The sequence below is a fragment of the Stegodyphus dumicola genome, chromosome 1, assembly GCF_044657685.1.
Source record: "Stegodyphus dumicola isolate Sdum_Otavi_A_Nest chromosome 1, ASM4465768v1".
Classification (NCBI taxonomy): domain Eukaryota; kingdom Metazoa; phylum Arthropoda; class Arachnida; order Araneae; family Eresidae; genus Stegodyphus; species Stegodyphus dumicola.
Genome location: NC_140768.1, coordinates 169447320 through 169464280, shown reverse-complemented (window position 1 = coordinate 169464280; position 16961 = coordinate 169447320). Strand labels below are relative to the sequence as shown.

Sequence of the window (16961 nt, the reverse complement as noted above, 5' to 3'; positions counted from 1 at the left end):
AATAATGATAAGGATATTCATCCCAGCATCAATGAAATCTAACCTATAATTTGATTTGAAACTTTCATTGTATTTTATGTTTACTTATGGTTAGATTCTTATACGAATACAAGAATGCTTTGGCTTTTGCAAGGGAATTCATTCATTTTACTCCATGTTCTGCATCAATTTTCAAATTAAATTCTTTTCTTTTAAAAGTGAATTCGCTGTTTGAAGAGAAACAGAATCAGCCTCTGCGTAATGCATAAAACTCTCCTTTCTGCTGATCATATTAAATATTCCCCAAAAGTGACTCAGTAGCGTTTTGGACATAAAATCCTTTTTATACATTTTGGACCAGTGTGCATTAATGTAGAGTATAATGCCGGGGTATTACTATGCTTTAATATCTTGATTTATATCTTTTTATTTATAAATTTTGTTTAAACCTCTTAGAGATGAAAAAGATTGCTCATAATAACCAGTTAAACATATTTTAACTAAATGTCTGTTAAATGTTTCTTAATTATTTTGAAAAAAAAATTAATAATTAACTGCTGTAAACTATGTTTAAGCCTGTGTAAAAAAATCTGTATGAAAAGTTGATGTTCTGTGAAGATTGAAAGAGTAAATTTAATTTTAAGAATAATATACCCTGTATTTTAATCTAAGAATATAATTTGGTTTAGTACAACATCCATCCTGTCTGTAAGACCGCTCTTATTAAATTTACTTCTGCCTGTTATGTTTTATTAAAAAAATTGAGAAATGGTTATTGCATATTTATCATTGTAAGAAATATCTGCTGATTTGAATAATTTGATGTTTATATTTTTATGATAAAAAAGTTTCTCATTTTATTTAATTTCTAATTGTTTTTTTTTAACCCACACGTATTGTGATTAAATTGAAAGGAGCATGTTAACATTAGACAGTTTACCTTTTAAGAATATTTGATGCCTGATCATGTCTTTTTCTCCCTTTTGTGTGTATGTTTATGGTGGTATCACAATTATTTTTTAATTAAAAACAATTTTGTTATGAAATTAATTTGTAAATTTAAATGTATTTCAAACTTTATACAGTAAATGTATACAAAATTTTATATTCACTTTTATATACTTTAGGCTGCCTATGGAACAAGTTAAGTTAATTTGTCGAGTTTTATGTCTTCCAACTTGGCACAGATCAAGACAGCTTTTGAGTGAAGGCATCATGGATTTTCTTGCTGCTCCACGAATATCTGTCATGAAAAAAAGGGGTAAAAGAATGTACCTTCATTACACTATACATGTAAATTCTGGTTAAAGAATTTTTCTAAATAGAGATCATCCTTTTCTTAAGTGTGCTGATAAAAAAATTGCATTTAAGTCTTTAGCTTTGTATTAGCAAGAAAATAAAGATAGATAAAAGAGGAACTTTTTACTTAAACTTTTTACCAAAAGTAAAAAAATTGCCTTAGATTTGCTAACTTTCCATGCCTAAATTTACCTTAGATTTGCTAACCTTTACTACTGTTATAATGAAATGTTGCGGTACCAGATGTTATGATATTACCCAAAATTAATTAATCATGCAAATTACTATGCCCAGTCAAAACATTATCTTAAAATAAGCACATTGCATTATATAGAATGCAATAAGCTGATTTTGAAATTATGATAAATGTTATCTTCTTTTAATGTATTACTAGCAAATTAGAATAACAATTGTACTTACTCCTACTTACTTCTTGCCAATAACTAATATCACACTTCATATATGGTTACTTTATTGTCTTTTCAAGCAGATACTAAATTAGACAAAACAAATTCCACCATCATTTATGAGTTCTGTTCCCTTGAGAGTTCTGTTCATAGCCAAATTATACACTGACAATCACAAGACACATGTCTGTCCATAAAGATACTGATAAATAAACTGTCAATGAAATATTTAACATGGAAAAATCACTGCTCCTGATATATTCTTGAATCTGTGCAGATTATTTTGTAAGTAGGAAAAAGCTGCTCTAAATTATGTCTACTTTATTTTTAGGCAACAGCACATGGCATGCTAACACAATAGCAGGACAAATTCTTAATCGAAAAGCATCATTCTTTGATGAATGAAGATACTTGCCTCAAAATGAAGTTAATCGAACCATTCTCAGTTGTTTTGAGCTCACAATTTATTTGTGATTATACAAGTCAAATTTCGCGAGTTGAAGATTTGGACATCATCATTGCAAACATAGAGCGAAGAAGCGTAGTGAGGAGAGTCAAAGTGAAGTTGCAGCACAAAGTCGATAAAGCTGGGGAAAAACCTAGTTCAATGAGAATTTATGCACTTGCGCTGAGCAAATTTGATGAAGATTCATTAATTGCAACTCAACTTTGAATGCTTGCTTCCACATATTCTGTGGCCAAAGAAGAAAAAAAGAAAGGCAGCACATTCCATCTTTGAACAATAAAACCTTGAAACCATCTGCACTATCAAAATTCTTTCAATTCAGGAACAGTAAAGTTTCATTTTAATTTTAATTTAATTTTATTTTTTTAACTTCACTACACCAGCTTCTGTAACTGTACACTTTGCATTATATGATGAATTCGATGCTTTCATTATGCAGAATAAAAAATGTTAGCTGATACATACAATTTATATTCTACATATCATAGATCTATCAAATAGTTTCTTAGTATCTAATAATGTGTTTTTTAAATTTCCCACATGCAGACACAGCATAGACTTACATATACATTACATATACATTGTGTTACTTACATATACATTGTGTACACGTTTCTTTTTTGTCCTTTATACAATTATATATATTATAACCACTGTTAGTTTTCCATTATATTTAAGGTTTTACATTTTAACCACATTTCATTTAACATTCAAAATTTTCCTTATATTTTCTCCAGTTTAATTGGGAATTGTCCATTAATTATTAACATTTGTTTAGATTCATTATTTTTTATAGGGAGATTTAAAACTTCTATTTTTGAAGGACATCATTACATAGTGAAGTTAGTTAGATTATGTCTGGTAAAAATTCAATTCTTCTTGTATATGGACCAGCCAACTCTATCAAAATTATGCATTAGCACTTTATTGCACTTAAGCTGCTTTTAATCATTCTCGAATTATCTAGTTTGTAGCTATGGCGAACATAGCCAAAATAATTTTTTAATTTTTTGTTTATATCAAATCCAAATGAATTCCCCCCCCCCTAATCCTACTCTACAGCATCAATTTGTGAAGGTTTTTAGAAACAACTTGCTTATGTGGATATCTTTTATTTTGTTATCTAATTGTATTGTGCGATTATAATTCTGTAGCTTCTTAATAATATCATTATGATGCCTTGTATTTCGGATGTAATACACTCTTGTCATTAAAACTCTGCATAAAGACTTTATCCCCTAATTCAGGAATTTTTCTTCCCTTCAAATACTCTTTTGCATAATTAAATTATTCGTTTTCATTTAATTTTACGTGTTCCTTATTGTTATTTAATTGGTCTTTTACTATTCTGGCAAATTGATGGAAATCTTCTCCTAGTTTAAGAGGATCATTGCTATCTATGGGAGTATTTAGTGTACCAAGAAAAAAAAGAAAAGAAAAAAGGCCCTGCTGGCTAAAATCTAGTTATGGAATGTCTTGCAGTATTGTACTTTTTATGACATCGCAATATTTTTTTTTTTTTTTTTTAAAGGCTGCAATACATTTCTTCATCATCCTTGTACTCTTTCAATCAACCCATGCACTAGTGGGTAATAAATGGAACCTTTCTGTGCTCTGTATTTAGTGATTTTAAAAATTGGTTGAATTCTGTAGAGCAAAAGTAGGAACTGTTGTCTGATAAAATAAATTTGGAAAAGCCACATTTCATGGAATAGTTATTTAGGGGGTTTTATAATGAACTGGGAAGTGCAGTTGTTTAATGAAATAGTTTCTAAATACCTGGAGTAGTGATCGATGACAGGGAGAACATAAAACTTATCTGTGGATCTTGGCAATTTGCCCACTATGGCAATAGCTACCATTTCCCCCAGTGTGAGATCTCTCTTAGGAATCAAGCTACTATCTCCCCTCATGCAAGGTCTTTCTTAGGAATCAGACTTGTCATAGTGTTTTATAGTTTTGATTCAACCTTTTTTATCACTGTACATACCTCTGCAGCAGTATTTTGCTTTCAAAAACTCATATGTCTTTTGAAAACCGAAGTGAGGTGCATGAACAGTTTGTAGTGCGTCTTTGATTAGCATTTTAGGTAATAAGGTAATAGGCTTATTTTATATACATCTGTGTATCATTCCGAGGTTAATGGGTTTTAATTTTATCATTAATAGATCTGTATGACTATCAATAAAGTATTGTTTTACCATATCTTTGTAGTTAGTATATGCTTTTTTATAATTATTCTTATATATGGATCTTCTTGCTGTTTGCTAATTATGTGTTGAATTGACAGATTATACTAAAAATATTAATATTGTTTACCACTACTTCTTACTCAACTGGGTTCTTGAAACCTCTTTGGGCATAATATAAAATTTGAAAACTTTCATATTTTTTTTTACAGAACTGTATTTTTGGCTCCATCTAATTTAAATTTTTGTTATGTATCAAACACTTTTTGCAAAATATTTACTAGTTCATTTATGCTGGTAGCTGCTACAGTTATGTCATTTGAAAAATATTGTATATTTGCACTTGGCACAAAAAGGTAACCCAGTCAGTTGAAAATTGTCAAGTTCCGTACAAAATGCTGATTTCTTCTTATCACTCTGATCCAACAATCGAGATCTAGCACAGAATAGTAATTTTTACCTGCCGTATTATGGAGAATGTCTGAAATTTTGGGTAAAGAGATAAGACTGCATTATGCAATTTAAGAGCCTATTATCTACTGCCACCCTGAATTTTAATTTACTGAGATCAGTATTAAATAATTTTTTTTTTTTTTACAAAAATTACTGGGAAGCTATAATTTGATATTGATGGTTCAAGATGATGCCTGCTTCCAATAATTTGGCTACATCATGTTGTACATATTTACTAACACTATGAGGAATAGCATACGGTTTGGTCTAAATTGGAAACTTATGTAGCAAATTAGATTGTGGCATGGCAGCATCCATTCCTTCAAGACTGGAGTAGGGTTTTGAAAACATTGCTCAGTTTTTTATGAGCACTTCAATCATTTTGGTTCTTTGCTCACCTTCTAAAGTGGTTAAATCAAAGTCTTCAGGGATCGTCTCCTCCTTTCTTAATTTTTTAATTTATTTTAATGTTATATGGTTAATTTGTAAATTTTCTTCTATAGGCTTCTCAAATTGATTTTCCTCTATTTCTTGTTATATGTCATTTGCTTATATGTTACGAATCTTTTCATCCCTTTCTAAAATAATTTTGCAATTTGAATAGTTTTCAGTTATGATGAAAATATATTGTTTGTCACTTATCTCATGGACTGATTCAATCATAGCCATTTTTTCTAATATATTTTTTTTAAATCTGAGGAAAATAATACATGCTGGTCTACATTGTTGGTTTTCCTGCATTTTAGCTGGGATGCTTAATTTATTATCTCTGCACTCATTGGGAAGAATTTTAATGTTTAATACTACTCTTACGGTATTTGAACAATCTTGTTTGATATTATTGTTCACCTCTTCTGTACTATTGTTAGTCTTTTATTTTATACTGTCTAGTAAATCAAAGTAGATGTTGTCACTAATTAATTGATTTTATAAAATCTGAAAGCTTTCAGATTTTTTTTGTTTGTTTATTTGGGTTTTTTATTATTGTTTATTCTCTCTTTGGGTGTTTGTGTAATGCTTAATGTACTCGAGAAAATTGCAAGTACCCCTTATCAGTTTTAATCATTCCTATGAGCTTTAAAATCTTCTGTTGTTTGGGATATTTCTGCTATTATTTTAGAATCTATTTTCTCAAGTATACTGATTATTGTACCTATTTCTTCTATTGACAAAACTGCCCCTATACAAATTCTTTCTATAGCTTCCTATAGCCTGCCTATTTGGTTGATAATTATTATTTAAGAGAAAATAAGGACACACTGTAGTCCAATGATTTTGTTTTCAAGTATGGCAAAACATTTCTTTATTATCACTAATCTGAATCATGTTCATGTTTCATAGTTTAGTTGAATGATGTTTACTACCAGCAGGTACAAATTCACTAAGTTTGTTTGACAAATCCTCTATAGCTTTATTATTTTGCATTTCTTGCATTAGTAACATATTTATTTCGAGGGAGTAATCATGTGTTTAAGAATTACTACCTGAATTCCCCAATGCTTTCTCAATATTTTTTGCTTACCTGACAGCAGTGCCAAAATCAGTAGGGCAAAGTTCTTTAACTTCCAGTCTTAAATCTGGTCAGAATGCTTCAGTGAATTTTGAAGGTATAGCTTTTTAAGTGAAGTTATGCACCTCCTCCCTTTAATTGGGATAAAACCCAAAATATTCGGTAGCATATGCATTCACATTGTCAGCTAACTTTTAGACTGACTGATTCTGAGTTTGTCTGATTGAGGTAAAATTATTTCGAATCATCTCAAAGGACTGATATTTTGCAAATCGGTTTTTCAGTAATTTTGTTGAATCACTAAATGATGCATCTTTACATGATTCATTTTCCATTATAAATTTTATTGTCTTACCTCTCGACTGAATTTTTAAAACAAGTCTTTTTCTTTGCTCACTCCACTGCTCTAATCAGTCATTTGTTTCATTTGATCTAGAAAGATTGTTATTATTTTCATAATGCTCACCCAAAAAGGTAGGCAGAGCACATGCAAGACATTAACATTAGCTTTTTTTGCCTATGTCTTTTTTTTAAAATTTCAATATGTTCTTCAGCTGTTACCGATTTTATATATATATATATATATATATATGGATTGGTATTTTTATCCTTATTGTGCCTTATTGTATTACTGCAAAACACTATTATCACATTCAGTTATTATCAAATAATCCTATTAATATATTCAGTTTGTACTGTCATTATACAATTATACACTTTACATGCGTAAAATTTTTTATAACTGATATTAAACATGGCCATATAAAAAAATAAGATCCTCAAACTTATTAATATTATAATAAACATTACTATTTTAACAGAATTATTTTGTATTATAGCAACATATTCATTTCATTATCTGAATCACCCATGTAGTAATTTTGATTATTAGGCACATTTTTTGATGGTTGAATTCCATAGATTTGGAAATAATCCACTGATTCCTGTTGTGTAGAAGAAATTTTAATAATGTTTTTCCTTAAATGCAAGAAAAAGTGCAACAGTAACATTTAATTTATATCCTTATTCATAAAAACAGAACATGGCTATCAAGAATCAATCAGGGTTGCATCGCACAGATGTTATTGAGTGTGGTATTACATTACACTTACCTATAATTGGTGTTAACTCACAGTTGGCACAGTTTCATGCTCGATGGGATAATAAGTAAGATCCCAAATATATTTGACATTTTTTACAATGAAAAAATATACCTTTAAATCTACTATACAAGCATACTTATGTGCGTAAATTAAAGATAATAAATTTATGTGTCTTTAGTAGATAGGCATGTATTATTTCTGTGTCAAAAGATTCATGTGAAAGCATGACATCATTCTTAGGATCTGCCAAATGCTTTTCATTTTAAATTTGGCCTCAGTAAAAAATTAACTACATGTTGTAACAATACAAACACTTCTCCCCTTACTTCAGGGCACTATAATATGTCTTAAATGAATGCAGAAAAAATTGAATTTTATTAAGTACAGAAGAAATAAAATAGTGAAGAAGCTATGTTAGATTATAATAAGTTGTATAGATAATAATAAGATAATTGTATAGATAATAATAAGATATTACAGTAAAATATCTATTAAATTTTTGTATAGTTTAAAATGGGAATTATTTTCTTGCATATACTTACTTCACATTAGGATATCAAAAATTTAAATGATATATATGGCCATTAAATTGCAAACTCAATAGTTTTGAGATATTTCTTTATGTTTAAAACATGTATAAATTTTCATTTAAAACTAAGTTGTATTTTATTTGATTTTATTCTTTTAATCATTCTGACACGCACACATACATTTTCTGACATAAAAAAATTTATGCATTGTAAACTTTAATTTACTTTTACTTGATGAACATAATCTTGTTTTGTAATTTGAGATAAAAATTAAGGAAAGTTAAATTTTTTGAAAATTTTGTTACAGTTCCGCCTCATTTTTCTGACGAAATCACATTTTCTTTTGATGGTGCCAAAACTAATAAAGTGAGAATACCTGAGGTAATCTTCTTTAATAATAAATTCTTTTTCTTTGTTAGCATATTATTTATAAATTCAGAATGACTTTTTAAATGTTGAAGAAATGAAACTTGTGTGTGGTCAGGAAATTCCCGTAATTGAGCACTATTTTATTCTACTGCCATTAGTTTTTGCATTGTGAAAGTTCTATTAAAAGCACTCATGACTCAAAACACTAATTTGGTGTTTGTAATTTACTATTGTTTGTAATTTACTAATTGGTGTTTATCTTTGTAACTTCTTTCAGCTATATTGTTGCTTAAAATGTCAACTAATAGGCTTAAGTAGGGTAAAAGATGGTGCTATTGTTAATAAGAGCAACCAAAAATGATTATCTGTCATTGAAAAGGTGAAATGAACATAAATATAAAGAAAGGTTGAGTGAATATCTTGGTATTGAGCAATAGATAAGATGACAATTATTAATATATAACAATTAATCTAACAATTATTATCAAATTTATATCATGTGCTAACTTAATAACATCAACAAATTCATTTGATAACAAGTAGTATATGTTCAAATTAAAACTTTTTCATTGAACAATTACTACAATCAAATCAATTAATGATTATTCTAAATACAATTACAAAATAAACAATAAGTAAATTAAAATGAATAAATATATTCAAAATTATAACCACTATACTGTTAATACATAAATAAACAATTGTATTTTCTAACACAATTTGGAAAATTTAAGCTGTTTTCAATTATATGAAATAAAAATAGTAAATATAAACAATTGCATAAAACAAATATATATTGAATCAACTATTATTATTGAATAATAAAAGAATAACATTAAAGTTCCAAAGAATGTAGTAATCGACCTGATTTTACATATTGTGATTTTATGTTTTTTGGGATTATATATTTGAGATAAAAGAGTATTCTTTTATGAATTTTTGTATAAAATATCACTTCGTGTAAAACATTACCCAGATTGTACTCTTGATTCAAATTTTTATGTAGCTGTAATAAATCCCACTCTTATTTAAGATCTTTTTGTACATATAAAGTGCAATATTTATTTTCCTTTCAGTTAAAATCTGCTGACACAGAAGAAATAGAAATTGTTCCTGATATACATATACCAGATGACAGTAAGAATTTTATCCTTGAACTGGTTAAAGTTTTTATGTTTTAGTATTTCGTTTTATTTGCTAATTCCCCCCCCCCTTTCATTTAAAATTTTCTTCTATTATAGCTTCAGCTAGTTTAGGCAGTGATTTTACAATAGAAAATGAATATCTTGGGGTTAAGCTGAAAAATTTCTCAAACAGTAAGTTAATACTGTCTGATTTCTCCTTATTATTTAGTTTTTTGTGTCTACTTTAATAAAAAAAAATATAGAATTGTAATAGTTAAGCTTACATTATAGTTTATTTTCATTTACCTTTAAAAGTATGTATTGCAATTGAATATTTAACTAAGTATTTAAATATTTTGGAATTTAGTGCATAAGAGTACCTATTATATATCTGTGATGTGCTAATATTGCATGTTAAATTTTGGGTATAGTGTAAAAAGTTATAACCATTTATTGTTTTAATCATATTAAAATGTATTTTAGGTTTAAATGTAAATAAATAGTTTAAAATCTGCTACCTGTAAGTTCTGTAATAAAATTTCTAGTCTTTCACTTTAAGTTGAGAGAAAACTGAATTTTAATCAGATGAAGAATAGCAGATATTCTTAAACTCATTATGAAAATTATGCATTTCTAAAGCTTTATTTTTGCTTTTCTAGTAGAATATTATTAATTGGTTATAAAATTTAATATTAGGTAATAATAGTATATTAGGTAATATAGTAATATTTTTATATTGTTGTATATACTCATAATTTCTTTAATCATAGTTTCATAATGTTTATTGTTTGTTGTAATTTTATTGTTTGTATAGTATATTCTGTTACTAACATATGCATCCCTAAAAAACTGAGATTCAATTATGAAACTCGGCATGTTCATATCATTTGAGCAGATTAGTAAATGAGTAATAAGTGAGTATGTTTCAGAGCAACAAAATATTTTATTAAAAAAATCATAGAAATAAGAATATTATTTGTGACCAAATAGTAAATAATTCTTGTACACAAGTCAAATGTAGCTATGCAATTCAATATTCGCTGTGGTATGGAGTCAATTAAATTGTTTATTTCTACTCCATAAGATTCTGTTGCAAATTTTGCAGTTATTCAGCTAAGTCACTGATATTGAAAAAAGGCTTTAGGTGCCTTCTTAATATGTCCCAGATATTGTGGAATTTATGAAATATGTAATTGAGCATTATCATATTAGTAAATGTCTTTTAGCCAGCTTTAAAACATATGCAGTACAGTCATCTGCAGAATATATTTTTTCAGTGTACAAATTTTTTTATAGGGCAACTAGAGGAGATCAGTTTTCCTAAATAATGCTTCCCTAGATTGTCACACGAAGTGTGAAAGTTATATGCAACTTGCCATTGAGTACTAGACACTTCCTCTATATACATAGGCAGTGGTAAAAGGCATGCATTTAATACTTAAAGAGAAGCAGACTACATCATTAAAGAAAACAGCTATCTAATTGAATACTTTCCAGGATGATGAAGGTTGGCACACATCTGTGTTGCTCTGTTTTATGTTGGATATTAGTGACGGTCTTTTTGATGAATATCAATAACTAATCCCAATCATTTTCAGATGGTATCCCTTGATATTTCTGAGTACAGTAGAGGATGATAAAGCTTTAAAATGGACGATAGTAGTGCCACTGATACAGTCTTGATTATTTTCTGATTGCACAATCTCCTCAAGTATTTGTTAATCTGGAGTGTCTTGAGCCTGTGTAATGTTTATATATGCTCTGTTCGATCTATTTTTGCCATCACTGAACAACTACCATATTAATCTGATAAAGATAGCAGCTAGTACATTTTTAGAAGCAAGCCATTTCTCTTAGATCAATGATGTGATCTCTTTTTAAATGAGACAGTTGTTTGAAGAAGCATTTCAAATATGTCAAAAGGCATCTTGTGTATTTTTGTAGTAACATGAAAGCAGGAAATCCAGTTAAAATTGATAACTTGTGAAAGTATCTCTTTTAAATGCTATGCCCCTTTCTTATGCACTTTGAATGAGTCCCATATAAATATTGACATTGAATTTCGTATCATTCACACAATTTTTCACTGCATATATACATATGCACGAAAAAGTGTGTGTGTTATATATATAAATACAATTTTTTATCAATCAGCATTATAGTTTGATTAAATTCAAAAAAGTAATTATGATTATCCTATCTAAGAAAAAGATGTAGTGAAGAAACTGAAGGTGAAAACAAGTTAAAACAAATTGTCAACTTAAAATTGAAGTAAAACCGTCCATAAAAGCATTGTAGATAGAAATGCAAAAAAATACGAAAAATAAAATATTAATCTCCCTTGTTTACTGCTTCAAACAGAATTTGTCAAGGGATAAGTGTTTGAAGCACTAAACTGGTCAATCAATGAGTTTCAAATGCATATTTCATTCCTCTGAACAATTTCAGACTTAAAACCATTTTTAACAAATTACTGTTTTTCATAAATAAAATCACAGAGAGTCTTAAATAAGGTCAGAGCTTCCCCTACATTCATTCAAGCTCTTAGAAACAAATGTACCCACGAAAAACAATAATAGTAAAGATCATATACGAAAGTATTGAGCATGCTAAAAAATTAAACAAAATGTACAAATTAGAATAAAATGAAAGAGAAAAAGTAGAAATGTAAAGAATACTTAGAAAAGTTCGAAAACTTAATGAACTTATCTAAATAAGTGGTTTAGTGACAAACTAAAAGTCTCTTTTACGAGTAATAATAGGGCTGTCTCAACAACTTAAAGCTTTCTCTTTTTTCATATATATAATGTTTTTTTAAAACTGTTGGTGCTAGTACATAAAAGCTAGAAAAGAATCAACAAACTTAATGTAACAGACAAATAACTTACAATTGTGAATCAAGATGCCTCTCAAAATGGCGGAAATCATTCAAACAGTAATGCAGGAGATAGGTAGGATTGCCATATTCATTGCTGGAACTCAGCATGTCTCTATTATCACACTGAGAATCTTGAACCAATCATTGAAAAAAGAAGTGTGCTTAGAAACAAATGAAAAGAATTCTTCCAGAATAGTGCTATTTGGCAGGCTGTTGGCTAAACATCTTTGGTCCATGCGCTTAGATGTCTTAAAATTAAGGGGGAGGGGAAGTTCCTGGGATGTTTTTGACTAGGTTGCAGTAAGAGAAATGGTGTCAGAATTTACAAGGTCATTTCAAGTAACAAAATGTGTTCTGATCTGAAATGCAGAACTTATTAAAACTAGTAAACTAGTAAACAAAAAGGTAGTAAAAGAAGATGGCAATCTTCATTTAATCAAGCTGTAATATATTTTATAAAAGAAAATGGTCCTTTATTAGTAAAAAGTTGCTTTATTAGTTTAAAGTTGCCAGATTAATTATTTTTAAACTGAAAACTGAGAAAGTAGATTCATATTTTACAAGAGAATATTTACATTAAGAGGTGGTGATAGTGTACAAAATTAATTACATACGAACATTAAGTTACCTGTCATAGCCATCCTACTTAGCCTTATCGGTTTAGGTTGCAATAAGCATATTAATGTAAAACGTAATATAAAAATTGTAGTTAATCCCAGCTTTATTCAATATTTGGCAAATTTTAAATGTGGTAATTTTATTTTCTCTGGACAGATCAATTCTTCTTGAAAGTAATCAGCCTTATTGCATACTTTTTTAATTCTAAGAAGTTGTGACACTACAAAATCCAAGATCCAGATTCGTCAGGGCTTAAGCGATTCTGAATCTGGAATTTTTCCGAACATTAGATCATCAGTTTAAATCTAGTAAGATGGCATGTGGAAATTATAAAATTCAATATATGAAATCTTGATTTATGAAATAATGAAGCATTTATGACCTAAAGGGTATCAAAATTTACAAAATAAAAAGCTTAATATTTATTTGTTTACTTTATTAAACATTTCTTTCAATGTAAGTTGTTTAAGTTGCTTTGTTTTTTGTGCTAATACTTTCTCTTTAATTTTATAAACAGACATAATTTCTTGTTCAGTTACAAAGTTCCACCCTTCAAGTCCTGTAATTGCTGTGTCGAGAATACTGACTAACTTGTCAATCAAACTTTTTTCGTTTTCAATAACCTCTCTGTCACTTTCTTCACTATCAGTAGCGGTATTTTCTGTCATACTACAGATTTTGCCATCCGTTAATTGATTGATAATTGAGGGATTGTCATCGCAATGATAAAACTTCTGTTATATCATCTTCATTTATTACCGATTCTCCATATTTCTATACAAAATTCATTAATTGTAAAAGTTCACCTTTGGTTTATGATATCCGAAAACCTTCATGGCTATCGTCTTCATCATGTTCACTATGAAATATGGTAGCTGGCCATAAATTATGCCAAGCATTTTTCAAAATATCTGGAGACACATTCTCCCACAATTTTGTGATGCTCCACACATTTGGTGCCTTGAAAAAACTCATATAGGGCTAACACTTCTTTGCAGCTAAAGAACTCCTACTGTATTTTCTGCAAGTATGCGTGATTAGAAAATGGCATTTGATGGACAATGCATGTCAAAATGAGACAACTACAAAGGAAGAAATACCTTTTAAGTCTTGATTTCTGTCTTGAAAAAGAATTAAGACAGATAGCTTCAGTGTGGGTAAGTTTTGTACAGTGCAGGATTTACTATATGCTACACAAGCTATAGCTCAGGGTCCCCACTTTCTTGGGGCCTTCCCCAAAAAAATTAAAATATAGTGTTAAGAGTAATTCACAAAAAAAGGTAAGCGGACTGTCTATATCACTTGTTTATTTTACATAACTCTTTGAAATAGAAGGAATGCCGTCCACGTGACGACACAGCTCACATCACTCCAAGCACAGTAGCAACTAATAAAACAAAAAAGAATAGAATACTAATCACATAAATTATGAGTTGAAAGTTCGTTACCATAGCAACCAGAATTGAATCATCAGGTGGCAATGCCATCTAATGTTGCAAAGACACACTAGTAATTCATTTGGTACAAAAAATACTAAACATAGCCCCCGGCCTTGAAGCCTTCTAAGGGTTCACATACATAATAACATTAACAAATAAAAAAAAAAAAAAAAAGAAAATATAACTAAAATTAAAGTTCAATAATATGAAAAATGTTCATATTAGTCATGATTGGGGATAAGACACAATTTAGTAACAGCTCGTTTGAAATCACCAGCGGCTGCATGGATTGTAGCCACTCGAACTTTTTTATCACTACCTGGATGAATTAAGGCAATTCTTCCAATTTTCCATTGGTTTGGAGGCAGTTGTTCGTTTTTGATCAGAACTAAATCACCACATTTTAGATTTGGAGATGCACGAAACCACTTAGCATGTTGTTGAAGTGTTGTTAAATATTCTGCACACCATCATTTCCAAAAATGTTGCACAGTCTGTTGAACTAGAGACCAACGTTTAAGTCGTGAAGATTTCACATCACTCAAGTCAGATTCCGGAATGGCAAGCAAAAGGGCTGCAATCAGAAAATGACCTGGAGTCAATGCGCTAAAGTCGTTTGGATCACTAGACATCGCACAAAGAGGACGGGAATTCATACACGCTTCCACTTGTGTAAGCACTTAAAAATTCCTCATAAGTTAGAAGTGTGGATCCTAATACTCGTTTAAGATGAAATTTCATGGATTTCACATTAGATTCCCACAAGCCACCGTAGTGAGGAGATGTCGGAGGATTAAATAACCAAGTTATACCTTCTGAGGTAATGTAGTCACATAATTCACTGCTTTTCTCAATGCGTGCTGCATTTTTATAAATCTCCTTCAGTTCCTTACTAGCACCTTTGAAGTTAGTAGCACAGTCACTCGAAATTTTAGATGGTTTGCCTCGTCGAGCGATAAATCTTTTTAGAGCTGCTAAAAACGTTGAAGTTGATAGATCACTGACTAACTCTAAGTGTACAGCTTTTGTTGAGAAACACACAAAAATGGATATGTAACACTTGAAAGTTTTTGTTCTTCTCCCAACTTGGGACTTAATAGAATATCGACCAGCATAATCAACACCGGTGACTGCAAAAGGTGTTGATGGTTGAACTCTGGGCGAGGGTAAATCACCCATTATCTGGGTCACAGTCTTGCCTCAATTTCTAATACAAGGAATACATCTGTGAATAATCTTTCTCACTACGCTTCTCACTGAAAGAATCCAAAACTGCATTCGTAAAGTGCTTATTAATAACTCTTGACTAGCATGCAAATAATTGACATGGTAATGAGTTACGATGAGATTAGTGACATGTCCTTCCTTTGGAAGCAAAATAAGATGTTTGCTATTTTCAGGAATGTTTGCATTTTTTAAGCGACCACCTACTCGAATGACACCTTCTTCATCAAGGAAGGGAGTTAATTGTATTACTCGGCTGCTCACACCTTTTAATTCTTCCGATGTTTTTAAATAAGAGAGCTCTTGAGGAAAATATGATTCTTGGATATTTTTTATCACTGTTTTTGTAGCTAATCGAAGCTCATCGGTTGTCAGAAAACCTCTCAAACGATTTTTGGAGAAGTTTCGACAGTTGTAAATAAATCTTAGGCATAATGCAACTATACGATGTAATTTTGTCCAAGATGAATACCGTTTAAAAATGTCATTTTCCTTTACCGCACAAGATACTGAAATGCAAGTTTTTCTTTCTTCTCTACGAACTCCTTCATAATGTGCATCAGAAAGATGTTCACTGTCAGGACATGGTTCGTAATCTTGTGAATATAACCACGTAGGTCCAATGAACCATCGCTCACACTTCAGAAATTCTTCGGAAACATTCCTCTTGTACCTGAATCAGCTGGGTTCCTCTTTCCATTGATATGGTTCCACCTTACATTAGGAATTGTTTTCTGTATTTTAGCAACGCGGTTTGCAACAAAGGGAACCCAACGGTATGGTTCTGCAGAAATCCAGGACAGTACAACAGTTGAATCTGTCCAGGCCAAAACTTTACGTATAGGAAACTAAATGCTCTAACACTGATTTAAACAAATTCGCTAACAAAACTGCGGCGCATAACTCTAATCGAGGTAATGATTGCACTTTCAGAGGGGCAACTCTTGTTTTTGATGTTAAGAGTGTTACTTTGATGTCCAAATTACGTGACACTGAATGCAAATAAATTGCTGCACAGTAGCCTTTCTCGGAGGCATCACAAAAAGCACAGATATCAATATAGTTCACGTCAGGAATCAAAACAAATCTCGGTATTTTTAATTGTTGAATAAGATGTAAATCATTTTGGAAAATCTTCCATTTGTTAGCAATCTCATCACTAACAGGTTCATCCCACGATAAATGGAGTTTCCACATGTCTTGTATCAAGATTTTGACATAAATAATACAAGGAGCAAGCCAACCCAATGGGTCAAATATTTTCGCTAAATCAGAAAGGATGTCTCTTTTAGAGTATTTAAGCTTTTCACCAGAAATGGATACGGAAAAGTTAAAGTAGTCTTCACGGGGGTTCCAATTAATTCCTAAAACTT

General features: G+C 30.1%; 1 protein-coding gene across 2 annotated transcripts in view; it reads left to right on the top strand.

Moving 5' to 3' along the window:
- The window catches only part of LOC118180328 (uncharacterized), a 178520-nt gene that overhangs the window by 66279 nt on the left and 95280 nt on the right, over positions 1-16961 (top strand). For both annotated transcript variants that reach the window (XM_085823037.1, XM_085823033.1), the window contains exons 13-16: positions 1107-1240; positions 8244-8317; positions 9382-9442; positions 9547-9621. In XM_085823037.1, the coding sequence (XP_085679163.1) occupies positions 1107-1240; positions 8244-8317; positions 9382-9442; positions 9547-9621 (344 nt within the window). The remainder of the gene's footprint in view (positions 1-1106; positions 1241-8243; positions 8318-9381; positions 9443-9546; positions 9622-16961) is intronic.